The following is a 27,264-nucleotide window of genomic DNA, read 5'->3' as shown; positions in this document are numbered from 1 at the left end:
AAATGCCGCGTGAAACCTGCCGGACGCACCTCATTGGTTGAAACGACCGAGCCGTTGGCTCCCAGGCCCGCCTCTCCGCCGCCTCTCACTTTTCCCAGGGCGGATGCGCCTGCGCTCAGCTGCCTGGGCGGGCTGGGAGGCGCGGGTTGAAAAGTCTCGTTCCAAGTTTGGAGAGAGAGAGAAGAGCGCCTCAGACCTCGGTACCCGCGAGCGGGGAGGAGGCAGGAGAGAAAGACGCAGCGTTTGGGGAGCACCCAAGCTGTAAGACGGAGCTCACGCTTCGAGAGCTAGAAGAGTGTGACGCGCCAGGGCGAGGCAGGAGCGCCTGCGTTTGGTCTGCTGTTGGCTAGCGAGGGGAGTCCGAGGCGGCGGCGGCGAGGGGCGAACGACCCGACGCAAGATGGCGAGTAAAGAGAGTAAGAGGCCCTGCGGGGCGGCGCGCGCCGGGACCGCGGGGGGCGGCGGGCGCGCGAGGCCGCGGCACGCGCCGGCGAAAGGCGCGAATTGGCGTGAGGAGCAGGGGGCGGGGCCGGGCGCGAGGCTAGGCGCGCGCCTCGAGGGGCCTACTCGGGACGGGACCAAGGCGCGGAGGGCTCCGAGCACTTCCGGAGCCGGGCGCGGGGCCGCGGGTTGGGCCCCCTTCCCCCCTGCCCCCCCACCCTCCCTCCCCCCGCCTCCAGCGGCGGCGCTCCCTTCTGCGCCCTTGGCTCTCGGGCGGAGGCGGCCTCCGCCACCGGAAAGCGGACACGGCTGCTCCTTCCACGCGCGCGCGTCGATCGCTTCGGGGTCGCGGCCCTTGTCCGGGGGATTCTGGAACACGCCGGCCTATGGCTGCTGACGCTGGCTTCGTGGGAGCGGAGGCCGCTCCTGGTGGGGGATGGAGGGAGCGGGCCGAGGGGTTTCTGCTACACGTGGATTCGTCTCCCCGCGTGGGTCGTGGAGCCCCTGTACATACGGGTCGTCATCTTAGAACAGGTGCGAACAGCTGTAACTGGCGAAACAAAATCGTTGTCTGTGTAATTACCCAATTCTGTATGCGCAAGCGGTATTGATTTCTAAGTGCAAAAAATAAGCTTCCTGGTGTTAATAAATATTCTCTCCACGTTCTGGAAGAGTAGTTAGTTCGTGTCCAAATTAGAGGTAAATCTGAGTGGATTAGGTGTGGCCATCTCGAGGTGACCTCCAGTATCTGTGTACAGATTCTGACTTCGATTTTTCTCAGCCGCTTAATTGTATGGGCTTTCTCCAAATTTCAGTGTTTGAAGATACTGTGGAGGAGCGTGTCATCAATGAAGAATATAAAATCTGGAAGAAGAATACACCGTTTCTGTATGACCTGGTTATGACCCATGCTCTTCAGTGGCCGAGTCTTACCGTTCAGTGGCTTCCTGAAGTGACTAAGTAAGGGTTTTTGGCAACTTTTACTTTGCATAGATTTAACTATTGCCATGGATTTCCTAGTTTCAGCATTTCACATATAGAACAGGAGTGTGTAATCAGTTTAGCCCTTGGATGAGGTAGCAGGTGATTTATATTTTCGAAAGTTAAGTGATTTATGGGATGGCTTCTGATATGTAGATGTGGGGCTAAAGTGCGATTAATGATATTTGTGGGACTCATCTGATATATTTGACATTTTTTTGGTTTAAATACAGAGCGGCATTTTGGGGGCCGCTGACCCCAAAGAAATCCAGCCACTGGGGGCCGGATTTCTTTACAACTTTATTGAAAAATACGGTATACACGGGAAAGTGCACAAATCGTAAGCATATGGCTTGGTGGATTTTTACCAAGTGCGCATATCCATGTAATCAGCTACTCCAGTATGAATAGGTTTTAATTGGCAAAGGGGGGAATAATTTAGCAACGGTTCGCCAAAGAAAAGATGTTAGGCTAATAATGTGGAATACACTTTGAGATTGTTGTTGGTCTTCGTAAGAGTGTTCTTCTTCAGCCACTTCTAGAATTTCCCTGGTAATAATTCCTGGCGTTATTGAACACTTAAAATAAGGCCTGGCACATCTGAAGTTTTTGTGTCCCCTTGTTTGGTTTAATACTCAAAAGTGTACTGTGATTACTTTTTATCATCCTTGTGTTGTGGAAACTGGGGTGGAAACATTGAGTAAAATTCCCAAGATCACACATTCTGTAAGTGGTGGAAAGGGATTTTGAGCCCCCAAAACTGAGTATCCCCGAGTTGAGCCCAGCCCTGTATTAGATCACCTTTCTCATGCCCTTGCACTTTTTCTAGTAGGAACTTGGCCATATACTTTAAAACTATAAAATTGAGGTAATGCGAGTATATAATTCAATGAGCATTAACAAAATTAATCTAGGAAGGGGATTTTGAGACAAGTTATGGAAATAAGAGCAAGTTACTTTATATAAGGTTACTCCTTTAACTCCTTTAACGGACAGATTCTCCATATGCAAAGACCCTCTTCCATACAGGTAGGACTTCCATTGGGGTTCCCAAAATATCACAGTGTAGATACACAGATGTGGGAAGAGCAGCCAAGAAATATATGATGGAGACTTCGAAGCACTGACATAACCATTCTGAGCATCAAATACTAAAGGGTATTCGGGTTCTCAGCACCACTTAATTTTGACTCTTTGTGCATTCTTGTTAAGTAAATTAAAAGCTTTAACAGCTTAATTTACATTCTTTTAGATCTTTTTGACCTACCTTAACAGAAGAAAACAGTGGGGGGTTGGTGGGACTCTGAGGTTAGAAACCAGAGTTTGAATCCTGCCCCCTGCTTCTTAGCTAAATTAAGGCACATTGGTCAGTATCTGCACCCAAGCTGTCTGATGTGTAAATGAAGGTGCTGGCGCTTCTTACTGCCTACTTTTGAGAGAATTAAATAAGATCCTGCACTGTTAAAGTGCTGGCATGGAGTAAGTATGCAGTAAGTGGTGACTGATGCTGATTTTCCCACCCCTTTGTATTCAGAAATAATTTATTAAGAGTGTAATAACTGTATTTCTCCATTTGGATTCCAATGAAAACTGCGTATTCAAGTCTTTTAAAAATGTTACCTATGATATGTTTGTGTAGCAGCTTTAAAGATGATAGATCTGTAAGTTCTTAGCCCAGATAATGCTTTTTTAAAGATTTTTTAAAAAGATTTTATTTATTTATTTGATGGAGAGACAGTGAGAGAGGAACACAAGCAGGGGGAGAGTGGGTAGCAGGCTTCCCACTCAGCAGGGAGCCCAGTGCGGGGCTCGATCCCAGGATCCTGGGATCATGACCTGAGCGGAAGGCAGACACTTAAGCCACCCAGGCGCCCCAAGATTTTTATTTTTAAATAAACTGTACACCGAACGTGGGGCCCCAATTTACAACTGAGATCAAGAGCTGCATGCTCCACCTACTGAGCCAGCAGCCTCCCCCCGCACCATACTACTGTTATATTAACACTTAAGAACTTAAGAGAAAATACTCTAAATTGTGTACTCCATGGTGTTCTTTGCATGCAAAGAAGTGGGATCTGGTTGTGGGATGTGCAGTTGCTCTGGGAATGCAAGAAAATGCCAGGCAGCCTGCATTCTTGGATGTTGAGGATAGCTTTGTGGTGCTTTTGCAGGATTCTTTTTGGAATATGAAGGGACTTTGATTGTGTTTTGTTACTATATGGGACACCGGAAACGTTGGCTATTCTTACTCCCTGAGTCTTTGAGGAGCTAGATCCTAGTCAACCTCGTAAGGCCTGCCTTCTACCTACATACTATATAGAGCATACTTCCTAATAATTACTTACAGTTTCTGAACTCTTGTCCTTTAAAAACTGAGGTAATTGTCCACATAGTGGGTTTGCCTTTAAAAATTTCTATTTAGGCGTTTCTAAGATTTAATTTCATTATTCCATATATATTTTATTAAATAATTTGCTATTAAACACATTGAGACTAAATCTCTACTTAAGAATCTTTGTAATCATTCAAATTCAGGTGGTACAAAGTGCATGGAGTGAAATATGTTTCCTTTTCATGTCCCCTATTCTCCTAGTTTTATTACCCAAAGCAGAGACCATCATTTTTGGCATTTTTTAAAACCCATCCAGAAATAAGTACATATACATATTTCTCCTCCATCTTTTTTTTTTTAAGAGAGTATGTGCACATCAGCAGGAGGAGGGGCAGAGGGCAAGGGAGAGAGAGAAAGTTAAGCAGACTCCCTGCTGAGTGTGGGGCCAACATGGGGCTCAGTCCCAGGACCTGTGAGATCATAACATAGCGGAAACCAAGAGTTGGACATTTAACCAACCGAGCCACTCAGGTGCCTCTCCTGTCCATCTTTTTTTTACAGTAGCAAGTTATTCATTATTCACTTCACTTTACAGTTGGTAGTTTATATTAGAGACTTTTTCTTCTCAGCATGCTTAGATAGGTACAATCTTTTGTTTTAAGGGCTCTGCAGAATTCCATTCTTGAATTTATTATAATTTATGTCACCAGTTCTTTATTGATGGATATTTAGGTTGTTACCAATCTTTGCCACTAAGACAATGCTGAGAATAACCTTGTAATAATCTGAGCTTGTCAGATAAATTTCTTAGCAGTGGAGTCCAAGTGAGCAAAGGATTCTGGCACTGAAAATGGACGAGGTCTTTTAACGTTAGTGCTTCTGCAGCCTTAGGTTCATTCAGCATTGGAGGAAAACATTGTAATATTGATTGGTTCAGGAAAATAGGTTTGTATTTTAATGATGGAGAGGAAAGGATTTCCAGTAAAAAAAAAAAAAAATCCTTATATGATTATTGTGTCAGGGAGTACGTGAATTGAATTTTAGAGTCAAGGAATTTTTCACAAACTCCAGTCCATGTTTGGACCATGCTCCTTAGAAAGGTGCTGTTTTTTTCTGTTTAAGCTCCTAAAAAGTCACTTCTTTTTATGTTAGCCATAATACTGCTCTGCAGTGCCTCCTTTCTCTCAAGCATTCCTATTTCTCTTCAACTGATTCTAATGAGATGTGTTTAAGTTCCTTTTCATTTTGAGCTACAAAGATTTTGTTTTGTCTCAGTTCTCCCAAACTATATTGCTTAGGGCCTAGTTTTCTAAGTATGTCTTTTTTTTTTTTTCATTTAAAAATAAGTGGGTGTGTGCTCGTATATATTGCCTCCCACCCCACCCCCCATATAAGTGCATCTAAGAGGAAATTAACTGTTTTGGCAGCCATATCCTATTTTTGGCCACTGAACATATATTGACTAAGACTCATGCCTTTTTTCAAACAAGCTGCTATTGCTTAGCCATGTCTGCCTTACTCTGTTCTTGGACTTGTATTTATTGTTCTTTTTATCATTAAGCCAAATCATGGTAAAATTTCATCTTGTATTTTTATTAGTTATTAGTAAATTATATTTGTAGAAGCAGTCCTCAACCCTTTTTTAAAATCCACTGAATGCTTTGTACAATTGAACTTTAGAAACCTAAGTAGCCTAATTTGTCTGGTGTTGGGGCCTAGAGTCTTAGGTTTTGGCCCTCTTCACTGAGGTGGGACCACAGAGCATAGGTGAAAATTGTTATTCTTGATAATACAAATGGGGAAACATTGTTAATAGATACTGATGTAAAAATCACTGGTCCACAGTGCCAAGGAGCATCAGTGGGTTCTTTAGCGTCAAAATGAGTTCTATAGAACCAAGGTAACAAAGCAGCCCTCCCCCCCCCCCCGCCATAAAATTGAGAAACCCATTTCATAGACATTGAACATTAATAATGAGTTTTCATGCCTTTTGCCCTCATAACCTGTTTTTCGGGTGAAGAAACTGGGGCCCCCAGGAAGTTGTGATTTAAGGAATTGCATATAGTTAATTTTAGTTTGAGCCAGGATTTGAACCCAGTTTTTCTGGCTCAGTGCTTAAACTTTCCATTCTATCTTGTTGCCTCTTACTGGAAAATTTAGAAATGTCTAATTTCTTAAAATGGAAGATATTTTTTAGGTGAGAAGTCAATGATTATGAGTGTGGAGATTGGAGGTGGACTGAATTTGTTAGCAACTGATTTCTTTAGGGTTAGTGTGACTTATTTTCTTTCCTAAACAGACCAGAAGGAAAGGATTATGCCCTTCATTGGCTAGTGCTGGGGACTCACACATCTGATGAGCAGAATCATCTCGTGGTTGCTCGAGTCCATATTCCGAACGATGATGCACAGTTTGATGCTTCCCACTGTGACAGTGAGAAGGGTGGTAGGTATACCGTATATTCCAGTATTGGTGTTTAAGGAAGTGTGCCTTCTTTTCTACTATGTTATTACAGTTTTCTATTAATATCTTTGGGCCCAGCAGTTTAACTTTTAGGAGTTTATCTCATAGAACTACTTGCTCACATGTGCACAAGGATTTCACAATAGCATTATTTGCAGGATTGAAAAATTAAGATCAGCCTGGCAACCCAGATGTTAGTTTATAGGAAATTGGTTAAACACATTATGGTATGTTTGAAATACTGTTCAGCAATTCCTAAGAATGCGATAAATTTGAAATTTCACACAGACTCACAATGAGGCAAATCTGTATGCCCTAGTATGGAAAGCTGTCCAGGATAGATTAACTCCTTTGTGTGATTGTAGGAAAAAGTCAGAGGAGGCATATGTACCAAATAGTTAACAGTGGCTTTTTTATGGAAGCTATTGATTTCCTGTTTCCCCTGTCAAACGTACATTCCCCTGATTTGGTCTTCCCACCATCACCCAAGGTTGGTCATTGTGCTGGAAGGACTCAGAAGACTCATAGCAAATTATACGCATGGCTAAAGTTTGTTACAGTAAAGAATCCAGAGAACAAAAGCAGTGGGGGAAAGATATACATCAGGGAGTCTAGGGAGGTCTGGCACAAGGCTCCTCCAGGGCTGCACACGACGTGCTTTCTCTCTGGCAGCAAATAACAGGGACATGTGCAGAATCTCTCTCTTCTGCCCAGGGAAACCCATTTGAGTGTCAGCATCTGAGGCTCTGGTTGGGGGTTGTTTTCACAGGCACGTCCTTCTGGCAGCCAGTTAAGACAACTGAAACTCAGGACCCCAGTAATGAAACCAGGTGCATGTCGTCAATCTTGGTATCTGTGCAGAGCAACCCTGACAACCTGGTACAGCATGGTCCATTGCTCCAGGTGTACACCACAAAATCATCAATCCATCAGTGACGTTGAGAACATTCTGAGGTCCATGTTCCCAGGACTGAGGGTCATTCATGGTCCCAGTGTCCCCAGAACTGAAAGGGCTAAGCAACCAGACCTGTTGGGTTAGTGCTGTCTGCACAGCCCTAAAAGGTTTAATCTTAACATTTTAAGGAATTTACTTTAGTTTTTTTTTTTCCATATTGAAAATAAAACATTATAGCTAAAATCCTGCCACCCCATACCCCTTTCCTAACTTGCCTGCCTTTGAAGAATTTACCACTGTCCTGAAATTATTGTGCCATTTTTAACTTTGTATTTTTATTACTCATACAGTAGTAAATCTGTATAAAGGGTTTTTTTTCCCACTTTTTTTCTTTGGGTACTGTTTTGTGTATGTATGTAAACCACGTAGATGTCCACCTCCTTTTAACTCCCATGTCGTGTTCCGTTGTGCTTTAAACCTTACTTGATTCATTCTATCAGGGGGCAGTTGGACTGCCTCTGCTTGGTATTTTGCTCTTACAAATGGTGCTTCAGTGACCATCCTTGCCATGTCTCCTTGTACACATGTGGGAGAATTCATCTAGCGGAGTAGGATTGCTGAGTCCTATGGTGTATTCATTGTCAGCTTAAAATAGTGTAAAACAATTTTCCAAAATGATTTAATCCCTTTGCCACTGCCACAATTCATAGTCCGTTTCCCTACAATTTTATGCGTTATTTCTGTAAAAATCGTAATGAGAAATTTTCAGTGGATTTTAATCCTAAAGTATGTATTTATTGGACTTTTGGCTTCAGACTTAGTCTCTGTGCATAATTTATGGATGTATCAAGTTACCGAAGTCACTTGTTCTGTGTATTCCATTCCAACAAGTGCCTGAAATAATTTACAGTTAACACCTCTCTTTATTTTCAGTTGTGGTATTTTTTAATGGATAGTATTTTATCATTAAAATGGTGGGTTTTATTTTCGAACTTTTGAGTTTGAGAAAACAAGGCCCTGTGTTGAAAGTAAATCTTACTGGAAATCTGTTTTTTTGGAAGAGGAGAGCTGTTCAGGTTCTAAGTAAAGGAATTGGGGAACTTGAGTGTCTTTATGTTAGAAATGCTAGAGCCCTTGGAATCCACAGTGGAGGGTTGGGTGGTGGGATGAAAAGCAAAGTTGGGGCAGAGTTGGAGCAGAGTCTCAGGGTGAGTGGCAATCTTAGAAAGACTGGGCCAGGTTTCTCCCACTGACACGATGGAAAGGGGACATGCTGAGAAGGAAAAAGGTGATTGTATATGGTTGTGTAGGCGTAGCTGTGTGGACTGGTCTGTGATTTTCAGCCACAGAGAAGAGTAAGCTACGTTTGCCACAGAGAAGAGTGGCTGAATGCCAGTATTAAACCATGGGAGCCAGTGTTCATTAAGCGTTCCCGTATAGCAAGAGCTGGCTGAACCTGAGAAGTGGTTTGCTGCTTTCAGTTGGTTTTCTTTAGGACCCAGCCAGTCCGTTTTACTTGTTTCCTGCCTGGCTCCATCAGGCATTTGAGTTAGTGTTCCCGAACCTGAGATATGGGGGAACAGAAAAGGAACATGCGGAGAAGCGGCAATGTAGGTCAGGAAGAAATAACACAATTACGAGGTGAAACCTCCAAACTTTTTAAGCATCAGCAACTATTCCCGTTCCTAATCTTTGAACACAAAAAAGAAAATGTTCTTGTTTGCTGTTATGTGCTTAGATGTTCTCTACATGTACACTTTCTGTTATTATTTTGCTGCTTCACAGAAGTTCCTTATACTTTTTATATGACTTTGTTGCTTTTCCAAGGCCTTTTTAATAACTATTCAGCACCGTAGTCTCATTCACACACCAGCCCCCTCATTTGAGCTTTGGCACTCCACTAGCAGTAGAATTCAGTACGCTAGTGGAACCAATATGTCTGTGTCTTAGGGTTGGGTGGGGGTAGTTAGCATCGATTTCTGATTTTAGGAAATAATTACATCCTCTTTACAACTGAAAGAGGCCAGTTTTTAATTATTCTAAGTCCAAGGTGAAACAGCTAACTTGCATAAAATGGCTGTCAACATTTTCCAATTCAAATGGGCTTTGAGAATAAATTAATTCCAAGTGGCAAGTAAACCCAAATTTTTGTGTTCTCTAGTTAATTTGTGTTGTGTTTTGCCAGGTTAAAATCTGTTGGGTGGATTAAACTAAATGACTTCTGATTTTTAATCGTAAGTGTATGTGTTTATTTCTTTCTTCTCACATTAGAATTTGGTGGCTTTGGTTCTGTAACAGGAAAAATTGAATGTGAAATTAAAATTAACCATGAAGGAGAAGTAAACCGTGCTCGTTACATGCCGCAGAATCCTCACATCATTGCTACCAAAACTCCATCTTCTGATGTGCTGGTTTTTGACTATACGAAGCACCCTGCTAAACCAGGTATGTAGTAATGAAATCAGGCCATCGGTTGAACATTTTTCTTGAAAAATAATTGCTGTGAGGTCGTTCAAACTAGTGTAATCTATAATTTTTAAAGGTTTAAAAATCGTCTCGGGGGTCCCATCACCACCCTCAAAATTCAGTTGATGTAACGAAAGGACCTCCCAGACAGGTTCTACTCCTGGCTAGGACTTACTATAGCAGAGGCTACAGAGCAAAAGCAGGAGGAAAAGATATGCAACAGGCAGAGTCCAGGGAGGTCAGGCACAGGCGTTTGAGTCCTTCCCCACTAGGGCCACGTAGAACACGCTTTTTCTCTAGCAGTAGACCGAAGGGGCATGTGATCAATGTCTCTGCTTAGGGAAGCCTGTTTGACTCTCAGGATCTAGTGTTTTGTTTTGTTTTGTTTTGTTTTTTTAAAGATTTTATTTATTTATTTGACAGACAGAGATCACAAGTAGGCAGAGAGGCAGGCAGAGAGAGAGAGAGAGAGGGAAGCAGGCTTCCTGCGGAGCAGGGAGCCCGATGCGGGGCTCGATCCCAGGACCCTGAGATCATGACCTGAGCCGAAGGCAGCAGCCCAAACCACTGAGCCACCCAGGCGCCCCAGGATCTAGTGTTTTTATAGAGGTCTGGTCACATAGGAACATGCTGCTCTATGACTAGCCATGGCAAGGGCAACTCAGGACCCCAGCAGTGAAGCCAGATACATCCTGAATCTTGCTGAACAACCCTGCAAGTCCTGACGAGCTGCTACGGCACGCCTCACTGCTCTGGGCACACACAGCTTCATCAGTCAGGGACATGAAGAATTTTGTGAGGGTCACATTCCTAGGGGTTGGCTAAGGGTCAGTCATGGTTGCGGGCTACCCTGGAGACATGCAGGGGCTGAGCAACCAGACCTGCTGTCTTAACTCTTTCCTCACAAAAGTGTTTGAAAAAAATTGATCCGGGGTGGAGCAGGTTGCCACTCCGATCTGAGGGCATAGTTGTAGGTTTCAGTGTTTTGCGTTGGAGCTAGTACTTGGTTTTGCAGAGGAACTAGTTACTTTATGGTCTTGAGACTTGGTTTGCATTGAGTATTTGAAATGAAGCGCAGAGAACAGCTTTTCAGAGTGGCTGTGGGTCAGACCAAGTCCCAAGTCATCGTTTGTATGTGACGCTTCTTCAAGCATTATCATGAATGTTACAGCTCATTCAGTGAGGACCAAGGATTGCTTTTACTACTTCTGATAAACGGAAAATCACTTCGTAGTTAATGTGTCTCTTTCCTTTTTTAGACCCAAGTGGAGAATGTAATCCTGATCTTAGGTTAAGAGGCCACCAAAAGGAAGGCTATGGTCTTTCCTGGAATTCGAACTTGAGTGGACATCTCCTAAGTGCATCAGACGATCATGTGAGAGACTTATTCTTTCTAATCTCATGTACTTAAAGACTGTCTTGGAGAGCTGTGCACTGAAGGAGCGCTGTGTAGTTGAAAGGTTTTCTAAGATAATACTCCTGATTATTGTGATAACGTTTTCACAGGATTTAGAGCAATGGTTATCAGACTGCCCTGTTGGAGCCTTGGGATTCCACAGAGCTCTTTTGAAGCAACCTTAGAATGGAGGGAAGGTGGGCAAAAGGTGTGCCATTATTTCCAAATGTATCTTTGTAATGGAAACTATGAAGTGTTTGTGAGACAGAAATTACCTTTTAGTTTATTTTTTAAGTGTACAATTCATTGGGTTTTAGTATATTCACAAAGCTGTGCAGTCATCACTACTATCGAATCCTGAAACATTTTCAGCAAATGGCACAAAAAAGAAACTCCAAACCCCTTAAGCAGTCCCCCCGCCACTGCCCCCAGCTCCTGACAACCACTGATTTACTTTCTCTGTCAATAGATTTGTCTCCTGATAAATCATATAAATGGAATCATATGTGCTTTTTCCCTGTCTGGCTTCTTTTCACTTAGCATAAGTTTTTCAAGGTTCATCCATGTTGAAGCATAGGTCAATATGTCACTCCTTTATATGGCAGAATAATCCATTATATGGATGTGCTGGAATTGATTCATTCATCAGTTGATGGACATGTAGGTTGTTCCTGCTTGGGGCTCTTTGCTTTTCTTTTTCTTTTCTTTTCTTTTTTGTTTTAACATTTTGGGGCTATTTTGGCTGATGCTGCTATATGACCATTTTTGTATTAAGTTTTGTGTGGATGTAGGTTTTCATTTCTCTTGGGTAATTACGTAGGAATGGAAATACTGGGTCATATGGTAACTCTATGTTTAACTTTTTAAAAAACTGCCAAGCTTTTCCAAGGCAGCTGCAGCACTTCACAGTCCCACCAGTAATGTGTACTCCAGGGTACCAGTTTCTCTACTTCCTCGTCAGCACTTGTTGTCGTCTGTCTTCTTTATTATAGCCATCCTGGTGAGGGTGAAATGGTTTACCTCCTTGTGGTGATGATGACTAATGATGTTGCATATCTTTTTTATGTGTTTATCAGCTATTTATAGCTCTTCTTTGGGAAAATACGTATTCAAATCCCTTGTCCATTTTTAAATTTTGTGTTTTTTTTATTGAGTTGTAAGAGTTCTTTATGTATTCTGGATACAAGTCCTTTATCAGGTAGGATTTCAGAAGATTTTCTCCCACTCTGTGGGTTGTCTTTTCGTTCTTGGTGATGTCCTCCAAAGCATAAAAGTTGAATTTTGAGTGTAGTTTATGTGTTTTATTTTATCACTTATGCTTTTGATATTGTGTCTAAGAAACCATTACATGATCCAACATCACAAAGATATTTATATCTACATTATCTTCTAAGAATTGCATACCTTTAGCTCTTACATTTAGGTCCTTTATTCATTTTGAGTTAATTTTTTTTATATGGTGTGAGGTAGGGGTTCAAGTTCATTCTCCACTTGTGGTTATTGTGTTTTTTCTAGCACCATTTGTTGGCAAGACTAACCTTTCTCTATTGAGTTATCCTGGCATCCTTAATACAAGTATTTTAATAAAAGTACCACACAAATGGAAAATGATCTTGTTAATTTATTGTAGATCAGTATTTGTAGCATTCTTTCCACCTACAGCTCCACACCTTCCTTCATGGATCCCATATTATAAGTAAAACATGTTTGCTGTAACTCTAGCCCAGAGCCTGAGAGTAGACTTCTGGAGCTTTTGAAAGCTCTTGTAACTTGGCCACAGGTTCTTTACCTTCTTTCTTCGTATATCCTCCTGCCTAGAACGGGGCCTGTCGCGTCACAGACCTTCTTTATATTTCTACTGGCCACAATTTCTGTTATGCTTTTTTTTTAAATACTGAAAGTAGGTAATTGGCCCAGTTAAGAATCTTTAGGTACAAGCAAGCAAAACCAACTCTGGCTGATACAAACAGAAAAGAAATTTATCAGAAGGACCTTGAGCAGCTCACAGAATTGCTGTGCTGTCTAGAAAATGGCCTACAACCCAGAGAAGAGGCTAGTGGATGTTACTTTCTGCTGTGTACACTCCCCACCCACCCCCCAACACACACTGGCAGTCATGAGAACAGATTTCCCTGTTGATGTTCGCAATTCAAAATCATGGCCCGACTGATGGAGCCAGCATCGTGTCCCAGCCACAGGAGAGGCTGGGAAGCAAGGGTCTCCCTTAGTTCTATGAAAGGAAGCTTTCTTCCACGTCCCTCAAAGTGGGCATGGTTGAGTCCCTAAAACAGGGAGGATGGGTTAAGCTCAGTTACTTAATTACTAGTGCATTCTGAAGACGCCGGGCTGGGAGTTGCTAGTTATAATAATAGCTGACGTTTTCCAAGGGCTCCGCATGTGCCAGGCATATTGCTAATCTTCCTAGGATCCTTGTGAAATGAGCAGGGGAGGATGGCAAGAGCTCTGCATGTTCCTTTTTCTTCAGTGCTTGTAAATTGTGCATCTGAGTGTGTATCCACAAAGACTAAGGGTATGTGTATTATATAAAACTTCTTTTTGGTACTGGGTAAATAGCTATTACTGGGAAATAGCTTTGTTCTAGAGACTTGGATAAGAAAGTGATTTTCAAAGAGATGAACCCCATACCAGTGTCAGTGGAATTATTGCAGCAAATTTACTCTAATGGAATTGCCTTTTATTTTAAACCATGTGGATGATAATCATTGCCTTGTAGTTGGCAACATTTTTCCATAAAAACTTTCCTCTTAACTTTGTGATAATTGTCATTTGAAGCCTCAGGTTGCAGAGCCTACAGATCTGTGATCTTTGGGGCCTGGGGAAGGCCCATGGCCTCTCCTTGGGCTGTGCTGATGTTTTGAGGAGTGCACTGTGGGGATCTGTCCATAGGCCCTAAGCTTTGGCCTCTCAAAGTAGCCTAGTTGGGGTTTCTGGGTTATTCACCTGTCCCACTTCTTAATGTTTGTAGTGGTTTCTGCTATGAAGTCAAAGATTTATCCAAATATTTTTGCTGTTGAAGAAGCATGTTTTAGTTTTAATTTCCAATCTCCCAGCCCTGTGTGAATTTCTAGGACACAAATATCTGTTCAGTAGATACTGAATGTTGGGCTCTGTGTTGCATTGTGTAATCTAGATGAATTTTAGATACTTGATTGAAGATATATCAGTAGAAACTCGAACCTGATTGTCTCTTGCCTACCATCATGCTCGGTTTCCCCATCCCCCTTACTGTACCCTTACCTTGCCCTCTGCATCTCAGATGATGAATGGTACAAGAATACACTCTTCTGTTTCAGAAGCTTCACTTTTATTCATGTTTCTTCTCGTGTTTATTTCTACCTTTTATATAGTTAGATAATTTTTTTAAGTTTATTTAAGAAATCTCTACACCCAGCATGGGGCTCGAACTCATGACCGTGAGATCAAGTGTCATGAGCTTTTCTGACTGAGCCAGCCATGTGCCCCTCATTCAATAATTTTTTAATGAAGGTTGTTTATTTTTTCCTTCTTTAGACTGTCTGTCTGTGGGATATAAACGCAGGACCAAAGGAAGGCAAGATCGTGGATGCTAAAGCCATCTTCACTGGCCACTCGGCTGTTGTAGAGGATGTGGCCTGGCATCTGCTCCACGAGTCCTTATTTGGATCGGTTGCTGATGATCAGAAACTTATGATGTAAGGTGGAAGGTTCAGTGGGGTCTTGCTATGTAGGTGTCCTCAATGACCATCAGTGATTGTGGTGGCCTGTGGTTTGATTTACTAATTTTTTTAAAGTTACATACTGGCCTTAAAAACTTCACTGAGGTATAATTGACATACAAGAAACCATACACGTGTAATGGCTTTTTTGTATAAAAGTTACTGTGGCATATGAGTAAACACCATTTTTTATTTGAAAAAAGAAAACAGATAAGTAAATATGAAGAAACCTGCTTGGCAGTGGCAAATGTCAAAATTGGGGTCACAGTGACTTTGAAGATGAGGGCTAAGAATGATTCTGTCAGGTCATGGCCACGGGGCTGCATTCAGCCACCTGTAATGTGTTTGATTTCATAAACTCCTATCTGAGGCAAATGTGGCCAAGTAATAAGACTTGACAAGGCTAGGTTGTAGGTATCAAATTGTTAAATTGTTCTCTGTGTAGTAGTTGGTGTATGCTTGAAATAGTTGGTATTAAGACAGGAATCTAATAAATGAGTAACTGGAAATGATAGCCCTAATTTATTTTCTGTAGGTTTAGAATATGTCACGTAGTGGTTGGCAGTCCGAATTGGCAGCTCTGTACATGGTTGGGGTGTCCATGAAGGGGCAAGCGTAATGGGCAGAAATGGGGGGGGTGTGGAGTGGCGCGGACCCGGAAACAGGTGTGAGAAGCTGGGGAGGGGCGGGTGGCTTTGTCTTGTGCTGTGTGCCTTGTACCTTTGTGTTTTAGATGGGACACCAGGTCCAATACCACCTCCAAGCCAAGCCACCTGGTGGACGCGCACACTGCCGAGGTCAACTGCCTGTCGTTCAACCCCTATAGCGAGTTCATTCTTGCAACTGGCTCTGCAGATAAGGTTTCCAAGTTTTTGTGTATTTGGTGTTTATGAATCCAGTTGTCTTGTGCTAGTCAGATATTCTAAAACTCAATGTAAAGTGCAGAAATGAATTCCTTTTCATTTGTTATTTTTCTTCAGACTGTAGCTTTATGGGATCTGCGTAATTTAAAGTTAAAACTCCATACCTTTGAATCTCATAAAGATGAAATTTTCCAGGTACGTGGCAGTTTTCTAGTGTCTCTGTCAGGTTTTTGGTAATTTCTGATGGGGGAAATTTAAAATCTTTTTGCTTTTATAGCAGGCATGCTATTTTTTTTTTAAGTTCCTCTTCTGTGTAGGTTAACTAGTGGGAAGTAACTTGGAGCTCTGTGAGATTATAACTTTAGAAGTCGAAAAAGTCTTGCGAAACAGGATCAGTTTAAAAAGTGAAATCCAGGGGCACCTGGGTGGCTCAGTGGGCTAAAGCCTCTGCCTTCAGCTCAGGTCATGATCCCAGGGTCCTGGGATCGAGCCCCGCATCGGGCTCTCTGCTCCGTGGAAAGCCTGCTTCCTTCTCTCTCTCTCTCTCTGCCTGCCTCTCCGCCTACTTGTGATATCTCTCTCTGTCAAATAAATAAATAAAATCTTTAAAAAAAAAATTAAAAAATAAAAAAAAGTGAAATCCAAGGATTCTTTAGTTAAGGTATCCAGCATGGTAGGTCCTCTGGTGGGAAAAACAACAAACAACCTTGTATATCGTTTTAAGTGGTTTCAATTGCATAGGTTTTTGTTTTTTTTTTTAAAGACTATTTATTTGACAGATCACAAGTAGGCAAAGAGGGGGGAAGCAGGCTCCCTGCTGAGCAGAGAACCCCATGTGGGGCTCGATCCTGGTACCCTGAGATCACAACCTGAGCCGAAGGCAGAGGCTTAACCCACTGACCACCCAGGCACCCCTCAATTGCATAGGTTTAAGATACACTTAATTGAAAAGTTGAAAAGCTTCTGGGGTAGTTAGGGGGCTGAGTAACTTTATGGGGATTCCTAGCTGAGCTCCCTTGTATTGGGGTGTGACCTTCAGGAAAGCAGGCTGAGGAGATGGGCCATTTAAGAGCACTTGAAAGGATAGGACAAGAAGAGGATAGAGAAACAAACTGGGAAGGTCTCAAGGATTAGAATAATACCCACAAACATAGGAACAGATGATACTTCACACTTTCCAATCTGTGTTGCTAGGTCCACTGGTCTCCACATAACGAAACTATTCTGGCTTCAAGTGGTACTGATCGCCGCCTGAACGTGTGGGATTTAAGGTAACTCCCAAGTCCGGTGACAAGAAACTGCATAAGTATGCCAATCTGACAGATGATGTAATTCATGAAGTAGAGAGTAGTTTGCAGATACCCATTTAATAAGCCAAAATTTTTTTAAAAATTTTACTTACTTGACAGAGACACAGCGAGAGAGGGAACACAAGCAGGAGGAGTGGTAGAGGGAGAAGCAGGGAGCCCGATGCGGGACTCGATCCCAGGACCCTGAGATCATGACCTGACTCGAAGTCAGACTAATAAGCCAAATATTAAAGCAACTTTCAAGTACCTTCCTGAAGAGTCTTGGTTCTGTAAAACAGAAGTGAATCAGGAAATGGAATGCAAAATGAATTTATATGATGAGAGTTTTTGTTGTTGGTATTCAGACATGAAGTTGGGGGCGTGTGTATGTCGTAACGATCGAAATAATTATATTGAAAACACCGTTGGCATAGAAAGGGGTACAGATGTTAGTTGTTTATGTCTCGTATGTGGGCTCTTAGTTTATGTCTCTTACCTGCACTCTTAGTGTTTCTATCATTTGCTCTTCTGTGCTTCCATTGTTTCATTTTGAGGACCTGAGCTCCTGCTGTGGTCTGTGTAGCTGCTGGGGATACACTTGGGAACAGGATAAGCACAGGCGGCGCTGTAAGCGAGCTTACATTCTTCTGGGGCTCAGCATAGAGTTCTTCCAATTTTGTAAAGTTCCTTGATCTCAGAGTTGCCATTCTAAGAATTTCAGACTCCTTTACTTTTCTTGAGCCTTTAGAGCCATTAATAAAGATGTTCAGTTATATAAACTTCCTTCTCAGATATCCTTATCCTAAGTTTAAATCATTACCAAGAAATAACTTATTTAAAATCCTTATTTTAAATGTATTGCTTTGAAGTAGGCTAAGTTTTTAGTTTATTAAAACCAAGGCCGCTTTCATCACAGAGACCGCAGACCAGTTCTTCAGTGCACAGAACATAAAACACTGGAATAAAATACTTGTATTGGTAAAAATTCTGAACATCTAACGTTCTGTGTTTGTACAGAACAAACTCTAGCCATGATTGAATCTTGGAATGTAGAGAATCTTGAAAGCGGATATTTGAGTCTACACTATTTTATTTGAAAACAATTTTAGTAGTAAAAGTAGAAACTGAAAACTCTGAAGTTAAGCAGCAGGCTTTGAAAGTCTGGATGCCCTGGCAGCTGAATTGTCCCTAGAGGTGCCAATAGTAAATTTGGAGGCTTAATTCTTAATTCTTTTATAAGTTGCGTAGTGTTAGAATTACATTACATTGGATAGAATTACAGATTAAAATAGTTCTGACCGGAAGATATACATCATTGTCTAGCAGTCCCATGTGTTTGGTTTAAATTTAATAGGAAGAAAGAGTATCACTTGGAAGGTTATGTATTTTGGTTGCTTTTTTAGCAGTTCTTACTAGCAAAGCCCACCTTGGGGCTAGATATCAAGGCTGATACTTGGTGTGTAACTTAAAGAGTATGGGGGCTGCTGGCAGATTCGGCATGTTGAAGTTGTTAGGCTAAGTTTTTTTTCCTCTTTTCCTTGGCTTATATCTTTTTTTTAAAAGATTTTATTTATTTATTTGACAGAGAGAGATCACAAGTAGACGGAGAGGCAGGCACAGAGAGAGAGGGGGAAGCAGGCTCCCTGCTGAGCAGAGAGCCCGATGCGGGGCTCGATCCCAGGACCCTGAGATCATGACCTGAGCCGAAGGCAGCGGCTTGACCCACTGAGGCACCCAGGCACCCTCCTTGGCTTATATCTTGAGTTTTACCTTTTAAATCCAGTGCAGCAAACAGCCACAGTTAAAAATAATGACTTTTATTTTTTTAAATAATGAATTTTAAATTAGTATTTATTATAAACAATTTCTGTGCTGCATCCTCAGTTATGAACAGCTTTTATCATTTCCAGAAGGTGAACATCCCACTGTCCCACCAGTAACTAAGACAGTTGTCATTGGCAGTAGTGTAGAAATGTGGTCTCTAGAGTGTGCATTTTAAGATGCCTTTTGTGGGCTGATGCTGGTTTTGTGAACACTGATACCTTCTGCAAGAATTTCAGTATTGACAGCATTATGTTCTTTTTTGATAGCAAAATTGGAGAAGAACAATCAGCAGAAGACGCCGAAGATGGGCCTCCAGAACTCCTGGTATATATTGGCTTTTTTATGCAGGATGAAATGTCATGTGCAGATTGGACTGCCTGTCATTGATCCGTGAATCTGGAAAATGAGTCAGAACTCCAAATGCTAGCTCTTGGAGAGGATTTCAAATTGGTCTTAAAGGTTATTCTGACTGGGTTTTGACATTTATAGAAAATAGTAAATAGAGCACAGTAGGTTTTTATGAATATTTCACTAAGAACTATTTGGGCTCCTGGAAAATCATGAAATTTCTCACTAATTCCCATTTGTAGTATTTCTGAGGGGTTTTTTTTTGGGTGGGGGGCTCGGTGTTGATACCGAATTAGCCAATACTTCACATTATCTAACAGTACAGAAATATCCCAGTGACTTGATTTTTAAGTTCCCTGCCCAGAAAATGACAGCATTCTGGATCTTGTTGGTGCCAAGTGTGTACCATCTCCCTCCTGCTCCTAACTGAATCACGCAGCATCTTCTCGGCCCTTGAAGGTTTCTGTGGTGGGTCTGTCCTGTTCTCATCCCTCCGGGTTCCGAGCTCTGCAGTGTGCGCGTCGGGTCCCCTTCTGTTGCGCGGGGCCGCACTTCGCGGCGGTTCCTCCTCACTCAGAATCCACGTTCGTGTCCGCCAGTCATTTGGCAGATGGTCGTCCAGTCCACTGTAGCGTATTTCATTCCTAGGTCAGTACCAAGTCTTGGTACCCTTGGGCTTTGCCCACCGCTTTTAAAAGGTAAAGAAGGCCCTCAAAGGTGAGCCCCACGTACAGGAGATGCTCACCGAAGCCCACGTGGCACAGACGCCCTGGATCCCCGCACTCCTTGCGCAGTGCCACACCCCACAGCAGTGGCCAGAAAGGGACACAGGGTGTGATGACACAGACATGCCCGCATGTTCTATGCACTGCACGCTGATTAAAGAAGAGCATTTCTCAATAAATACCCTAGACAGACGACAGCACCTGGACGGTGTATTCTCTGTTGAGTGACTTAGTCTGCAGAGTCTGTGCTGTGCCGCGTGGCTTCATAGTTCTAAAGTGTCTGTAGCCGAGGCGTTGCCGGCACCTGCTGTCATCCACCGTCCAGCCGTTGGTCCTTACTTTACTTTGGTAAAAACTTGGAGATGGAACTCCCATACCATACAGTTCACCTGTTGAAGGGATAGAATTCAGTGGTTTTTAGTCTGCTCACAGAATTCTCCAACCGCCGCCACAAATCAGAACGTTTCCTTCCCCTCGGGAAGGAGCGCTGTTCTGTAGCCCCTCCCAGTCCGCTCCTCTCCTCGGGCCCTGGCAGCCAGCGGTCTGCTTTGTGTCTGGATCGGCCTAGCTAGCTCTGTCGAAGTGTGAGAGGAGGTGCTCTCTGTGACTGATTCTTTGGCTTGGCGTGCTCTCAAGGTTTCCAGCTATTTGGGGGTACCCTGTATAGTACGATTCTTTAACAGACCACTCAACAGTGGTCCTTGAGGAAATCCACTGGGATTTTGCTCCTTTCACAGGAGAGCCTGAAATCAAGGGACACCTAACTTGTGGCAAACTGGATGCTGACTGTAATTTTAGTCCAACAGTGTCTTGATTTGAGGACTCTCTGCACATCCCAAGCCTGTGGTCTTAACGTATTTTCTCTTAACGCCCCCTTAACACAATTCTGAAAAGCCGTTTTTCTCCTGTCATTTTTAAACTGAAAAAAATGATTAGGTAGAACAGTTACCTTGCATGTGACCTAATTGTCAACCTGAGTCAAATTAGACTTCGTTAGGAAATGTGACTTCGGTCCAAGACTGTGCATTCATATTGTCCCCGTGAGAATGGTTCCTTCTGATTCTTAATTCTGAGGTAAGGGAGGTCCAGTGCTTTCCCATGAGGCTGTGTCTTGTAGGGAGGGAGTCTCTGCTGCCTTCATCATTGTACAGCAAGCCCTCTGCTTAGCCTTTGTGGGGCTTTGCTTTTGGACCCTGGGGGTTGGTTGGTTTTTTAAATCCCTGCTGGGAGTGGTGCCCCTTGGGGAGATGGAGGGTGGCTGGGCGGTGTGCAGGCTCCTTGGGTGGGCCAGTTTGGAGAGTCTGTAACAGAACTTTAAGGAGATTTATTGTCTTAACTGTTTGTACCGAAGTACGTATATTTGATAATGAGGCTGAATTAATGTTAAGTGTATTAGGTACAGAAATGGCATTGTGGTTGTGTAGGAAGATGTCCTCACTTTTGGGTGATGTGGGGTGAAGTACTTGGGGGGGCGGCTTAGTTAGGTATGTTTGTGTGAGAAAAACGCACCCGTGCACATACTTGTATCGGGAGTGTAGGCAAAGGGGAGCCAGACGTTGCTGTACTGTCCCATCTTTCTTGAGGGTTTGGAAACTTGCAGAGGCAGCAGGGGGTGGATTACGAAGCCTGTAAACCCCTCCCTTAAACCTCAGTTGCAAGATGGATGCTCTGAAAACTAAGATATGAAACAGGCTTTTTAAAATTCTTATTAACAGTTTATTCATGGAGGACACACCGCCAAGATATCAGATTTTAGTTGGAACCCCAATGAGCCTTGGGTCATCTGCTCGGTGTCTGAGGATAACATCATGCAGATATGGCAAATGGTGAGCTAAAGTGTTTATTTTTCCTGAACGAAGAGACATTCACTCAAAGTGTTTCTATTACAGAATTGTTGCTTTTCTACATTTGGTGCAATATGCACAATCTTAAAAGACTTTTCTCCATTTTAACAAGTCTTAAGTTCGGTATGCACCTGTCAGGTCAGGAGAAATCTGTGTCTGCACACAGACGGGGACACGGCCTCTGTTCCGCTTTGCATGATGTCGTACGCTTCGTCCGCTGGGCTCTTGGCGTCACTGCTGTAGGTCCGGGGTCTGCTCCGTCACGGGCATGAAGGATACAGGAGCAAAGCATCCACGAGTCCTCGGAAGCGGAATACTGAGCACCTAGTGTTTCTGAGGTGGTGTTAACCCTCTCATTAACCCGCAGGGCCGGTGCTTCATCTCAGAGATGCTTGAGATGCTTTTGGAAAACACTTTTTACTACAGAAAGTAGTAGCACGTGGGCAGCTTGGTGGCTTAGGTGGGCTCCTCTGCCAAATGAGAACCCTGGCCCTGGGTTTTCCTCATTCAAGTCTGGGGGGAAAACTACTAAGTAAATTACTCTAAAAATGTCCAACACAGAAACACGCTGAATCCTAAAATGAATCCTAAAATCTAGACAGAATTAAATGCTGATTTCAGGAGGTTTTGTAAAAAACCATGGGGAGTTTTACCTATGCATTTATTTGGTTGTCCTCTCCAGGCTGAAAATATTTACAATGATGAAGAGTCAGATGTCACAACATCGGAACTGGAGGGGCAAGGATCTTAAAACCCAAAGTACAAGAAATGTTTCTGTTGAATGTAATGCTACATGAATGCTTGGTTTATCAAGCGCCGAAAAGGCATTGTATAGTAGGAAATGTAAGTGGGTTGGCATATGGCGTTCTTTACCTTCTGATTCTAGCACTTTCAAGTGAGCTATTGCGTACTGTATCATATTGTAGCTTTTAGGGAAGAAAGGAATGTTGTTTAAGAAAGAACATCACTGTTGTTTTAAATACAAGTAGCAGGGTACTGCCTTTGATTCAACTATTTTAAGTCCTTGTTTTCTCAAACTAAGTGCTTGCTGTTCCCAAATATGCAAGAATAACTTTTACACTTTTTCCCTCCAACACTTGTTGATTGGCTTTGCAGAAATAAAGTTTTAAAATAAATTTGGTTTTGTTTTCTTAGAACCCGGGTAGGAGAGTATGAATGTGTTGTCCATGTGCGTCCCTTCCTGTGAGAAAGCTGGTACGCGTGTGTGTGCGGAATTACTTTGCGGGATACGTTGAGTGTCCTGATCCAGAGATTGGGTAAGAAGTTAGACCTGTACACACGGACCTACTGTAACTTCTACACCGCCCCCCCCAAGAAAGGTCGCTCGCTTACACAGCAGGGGTCAGCCTAGGGGATATACCAGGTTGGCCCTTCATCCTGTTTCGCAGGAGCTGCCACCTAGTGATGGTTTTTAATTTTAACAGATCAAAAATCGACAATGACGACCTTGTAGCCCATTAAGTCTAAAATAATTACAGTCAAATATAAGAGGGGTCAGCCAACTTTTAAGTTAATGTGCTTAAATACTTTTGGCTCATCTTCAAATTAAATCGTTCCCTATATGCCTCTATAATGTACCGAATCCTCTTGCTATTTAAGTAGGTGCACCCTGAAATGTGCGAGGAGCAGCTAAGACTTGTGGAAATGCAGGGTTGGCTTTTTTCCTTTTTTTTTTTTTTTTTTTTTTTTTTAAACAGTTTGACAGCAGCTAAACTACAGGATTTTTTTAGGGTCTCTCCCCCCCCCCAAAGGTGCAAAAAATACCCAAAAAAGTATGCACAGAGGTCTGGCTACATAAAAGGAGTCCTCTGCCACCCAGTCCCAGGGGTGAGCTGGTGCTCCGTCCTTGCTAAGGCCTGAGAACCCAACCGTGTGCGGCAGTCCTTGCAGTGGCTCGACAGGTGAGGTCGCATGGGCAACGGAAGGAGACACAGATGCTGTCAAATTTATCATACATATTTACTTAATCTATACAGAATCGCGTAGATAAAATCAGATTCACATTAGTGAAAAATCTCTACAAAATGTCTTTGAAAAGCAAAACAAGACTGCCTCTGAACAATTCGTATCCTCATGAAAGACGTGGGCTGTAAAAATAAAGCCGTGTGTTTAGCACAAACTAGAAGATCTCTGCATCTTTTGTTTTTCACAGTTATTTCCATCTACAGTCTGAAAGAGGTAGATTTTTCTGCAACACCTGAGAATTGGATTGTGATAACCAGGTGTAATAAAGGCAGTTGCATACATAACTAAAAAACACTGGTCTCAAGACCAAGAAATGTACTCCTAACAAGTCTGAGGGTGAAATGGTCCATGATCCAAGACCCAAGTATTCTCTGCCCCTCGGAGTCTATGGCCACTACGAGTAACACACAGCAAGATCCCATGACGATGCGACAGATGCAGCTGAAGTGAATGTGACATTTAAACCTTTTCTGGACCAGCCGAACAGCAGGACAGTGTTCTAGAACACGGTGGACACAAGGCGTGCTACAAAGCCACAACACTGGGCTGGTGAGGTGATTGCTTTAGGAGGGGGTCTGCAGAGGGGCCTGTTCGTATTCACAGGGTGATGGGGGAAGGATTGCGCAAGGACCCCTCATGCGTCCCCGACAGAGTCGACCTTTAAATACCATGATCGCATGTAGCTACAGATACATAGTCAAAGCCGAAAGCAGCAGGCCAAGGACTGTTAATCACATCGCTTTAGAAAGCCCTTGAGAATAGGCAACACGTCCAAGAATGACATCTTCCACACAGGACAAGCACCACAAAGAAACGTGGTGGGCTACACGAATGGCTTCAGCAGTAAGAGCTGTACATCCAGCGGAGTTCTTGTGAAATGGGATCATTAGTACTAATTATAAAGTAGGTTATATTTCTGATAAATACCTTCATTCCTCTAGGGGAAAGGAGTCCAACATTTCATCTAGTAGCAGAAAGGAGTATTTATACGAGGCCGTCAGAGGAGGGGATATTTGTTTTTAGCTTCCGACTCATTTTTGACCGTCATGAGAAAACCGGCTCTGGTTTTCTTTCCCTCCACTCTCTGGCCCCTTGATTCCTATGACCAATGGCGGCGGAAGCTTCTAGGAGATAACTTTCAATTCATTCAACCCACTTTAGACCATGAATATGACAGGACTTTACAAAGACACTTTTAAAGAGAAAACCCTTTTAACTGGACAGAGTGGACTTTGATTCAGTCCAGTGAGCAATTTCAGTGTCCGTTTGATAGTTTTGCTCTGTGGAATGTGGTAATATCAATTCTAATAGAGCCTATTTCATAAATTATTTCAATGCAAATTTTATCACGGACAAAGTTCAAGCTTGCATGGTATAACCTGACTTTTTTGCATATCTCAGCCATATTCAACATCCTTAAGAACAAAGAAAACTAATTGAGAAGTAACGTGCTTCATATGGAAAGTTCCCCCAGTCCGAGTATAGAGACCTTGATCCTACTACTGGCTCTTTTCTTAAAAGACAGTAATTAAGAAAAGGGGTGAGAACCAGACCAAAAGCATCATCGATCTTGACTACTAAAAACTCTCTACCAAGTCTTCCCACCACAGTTAAGTTAAAAGTGTGGGTTCCAGTCTTTCTGTTTTAGAAATAAAACCCATTTCAGCATGATCCACAATTCAAATTACCTTTTTAAATATCTGGAGAACTTCGCTGGCGGGATTCGCAAATGGTTGAACACCAAATTTCAAGTAGCTAGAAGGGCAGCAGGGTAGCGGAGGGCATTCTGCTTGATGAAAGCTACACATGAACTTAACCCTCATTGTCTTAAAATGACAACTACCGATGGCTGCCTTCTGCGGGAAGGGGAGGATGGGTACCCAAATCCCGAACTGAAAGCAAACAAGCCGCCATACTCCAGAGTGAACATCTAGGTGGTCCGAGCTCAAACATGGATTCTAGTCCTAACCTGAAACCAAAGCAGTAGGATTGTTCTTAGTCACAAACATTAAGCCTGTTTTGTTTGTCCAATGATTTGTCTATATCTACTACTGTAAAAGTGACACCTTTATGTACATCTGCCAAAACGGAGTATTTGAGGCTTGCAGCCATGTCAATTTGATATAAATATTATCAAAAAGCTAATTTGAATCAAAGATGCTATGCTTATTTCTGACCCAACCCTAGTTTATTTTTACTTGGCATTAAAGTGGGCTATTAGATAAAACTAAATCATCTTGTTTTTTTTTTTTTTTTAGTTGTATTAATGGAGGGGCGGGATGTTTGAATCAATATTGTGTTCACATCAGGGAACCATTATCAGAACAAAGTTCCCTTGTGATGATCGGCCCTATCTTGAGTGAAATTTGAGTAATTCTGTCCAAGGAACAGGGAAAATAGGACAAGGTGATGGTCACATGCATTCCATTGAAGGGAAATGAGGCAGATGTGCAACACGGCTGAGGAAAATGTATAGAGGAAAACTATTCAAAACTGCTAAGCAGCCTCCTGTACCACGTAAGTCCAGTAGTTCTAAGAAAATACAGATATGGTAGAAAAAGTAAGAAAATTTTCACCACAAAACCAATAGTTACTACTAACAGAAAGTTATACACAAAATAGAGCTCTCGATACAGTGATCATACTTCCTTTCAGTCCACGGACTCGATGCCCAGCGCGGCACCTGCAGACCTGGCTGGTTTCTCCTTCGCGGGCCTGGGTGCGGCGTCCAGGGGGCACCCCGGGGCGCTTCTAGAAGCAGTGTTCAGCTCCTTGGGGGCCTCCGGGCCAGGGCAGGGCTGCGTGGCGGGCAGCGCCGGATCCTCGCCCGCAGCTCTCCCGGAGACCTGCTCCTTCAAGACCTCCACCCTCTCGTTGAGCTCGTTCCGCTCCGTTTGGAGCGCCCGGCACAGCTTCTCTAACCGGTCCAGTTTGATCTGGAAGGCCTTGTACTCTTTATCACGGACAGTTTTCTGGAAGGGAAAAAGAGGGCTTACGTAACCTCGCTGAACACGAGTCCGTTCACGGGACGCAAACAAATGAACCTGAGCCGCACTGGAAACCACTTGTTCAATCACGGCTCGGACGCGTTCGGTCTCCTCCCCCGCACGTGCGCGGAAGCTGCTGCTCGGCCCGTCTCTGCGCGCCAGGTGGTACTGACCGGTTCCCCGCCGTCCCAGGGGCCAAAGGAATAACCGACATGCACTTTTAAAAGCATTTTCTATTGATCTAAGGAATATTTACTAAGGAAATTTCAAGATACTCATCACAAAGCTAAAGATCAGAAACTTAAGGGCCTGATTAAACACAGAAAAGGATTCTTTTCCACATAGATTTCTCTTGTTCTACCATTTAGGTGAGAACGAGATTCAAGCCGGGAAATTGCGTGTGTGCACACGACACACTTCAGCCGGCAAAAACCCTCCTCTGCCGCCTTTTCCGAAGCCCGTCCAAGCAGGAAGGCAGGCAGCGGGGTCGGTCTCGGCATCGCCGGAGCTGGGCCCCGCGGCGGCGACGTCAGCCCCACCCGGATTCTTGCAAACCGGCCCCAGAACTCGGCGATCAGACCGCGTAGACCCCTGCCACCCCGGTGTTCACAAGCTGCAGGCCCGCGACAGCCCGCCGCTCTACGGCCGCCCCCGCCCCGCCGTCCCCGCCCCGGCTCCGCGCAGAGCCCTCCACTCTGGCAGTGCTGT

General features: G+C 43.3%; 2 protein-coding genes and 1 long non-coding RNA gene across 4 annotated transcripts in view; 1 reads left to right on the top strand and 2 right to left on the bottom strand.

Moving 5' to 3' along the window:
- Positions 1–111, bottom strand: part of LOC116582155 — a 45,995-nt gene extending 45,884 nt beyond the window's left edge. Inside the window, exon 1 of the long non-coding RNA XR_004282395.1 lies at positions 30–111. This is a non-coding gene — a long non-coding RNA (uncharacterized LOC116582155). The remainder of the gene's footprint in view (positions 1–29) is intronic.
- RBBP7 (RB binding protein 7, chromatin remodeling factor) lies at positions 110–22,719 on the top strand. 2 transcript variants are annotated; one of them, XM_032329573.1, is made up of 12 exons: positions 110–416; positions 1,257–1,401; positions 6,054–6,199; positions 9,411–9,557; positions 10,838–10,953; positions 14,506–14,666; positions 15,424–15,550; positions 15,671–15,748; positions 16,748–16,824; positions 18,933–18,990; positions 21,455–21,565; positions 22,266–22,719. In XM_032329573.1, exons 1-12 carry the CDS (start codon positions 401–403, stop codon positions 22,332–22,334), a joined length of 1,251 nt encoding a protein of 416 aa, XP_032185464.1. In that variant the 5' UTR covers positions 110–400; the 3' UTR covers positions 22,335–22,719. The 2 variants fall into 2 exon arrangements, with proteins under 2 accessions (XP_032185464.1, XP_032185463.1); XM_032329572.1 differs by having other exon boundaries at positions 111–416; positions 9,384–9,557.
- Positions 22,720–23,544: 825 nt separating this feature from the next.
- TXLNG (taxilin gamma) overlaps positions 23,545–27,264 on the bottom strand; it is a 58,170-nt gene continuing 54,450 nt past the window's right edge. The window contains exon 10 of the mRNA XM_032329571.1: positions 23,545–26,541. Coding sequence (XP_032185462.1) covers positions 26,221–26,541 — 321 coding nt within the window. The 3' untranslated portion in view covers positions 23,545–26,220. The remainder of the gene's footprint in view (positions 26,542–27,264) is intronic.

This window comes from Mustela erminea, chromosome X (assembly GCF_009829155.1).
Source record: "Mustela erminea isolate mMusErm1 chromosome X, mMusErm1.Pri, whole genome shotgun sequence".
NCBI lineage: Eukaryota > Metazoa > Chordata > Mammalia > Carnivora > Mustelidae > Mustela > Mustela erminea.
This window is presented reverse-complemented; position numbering and strand designations above follow the sequence as displayed.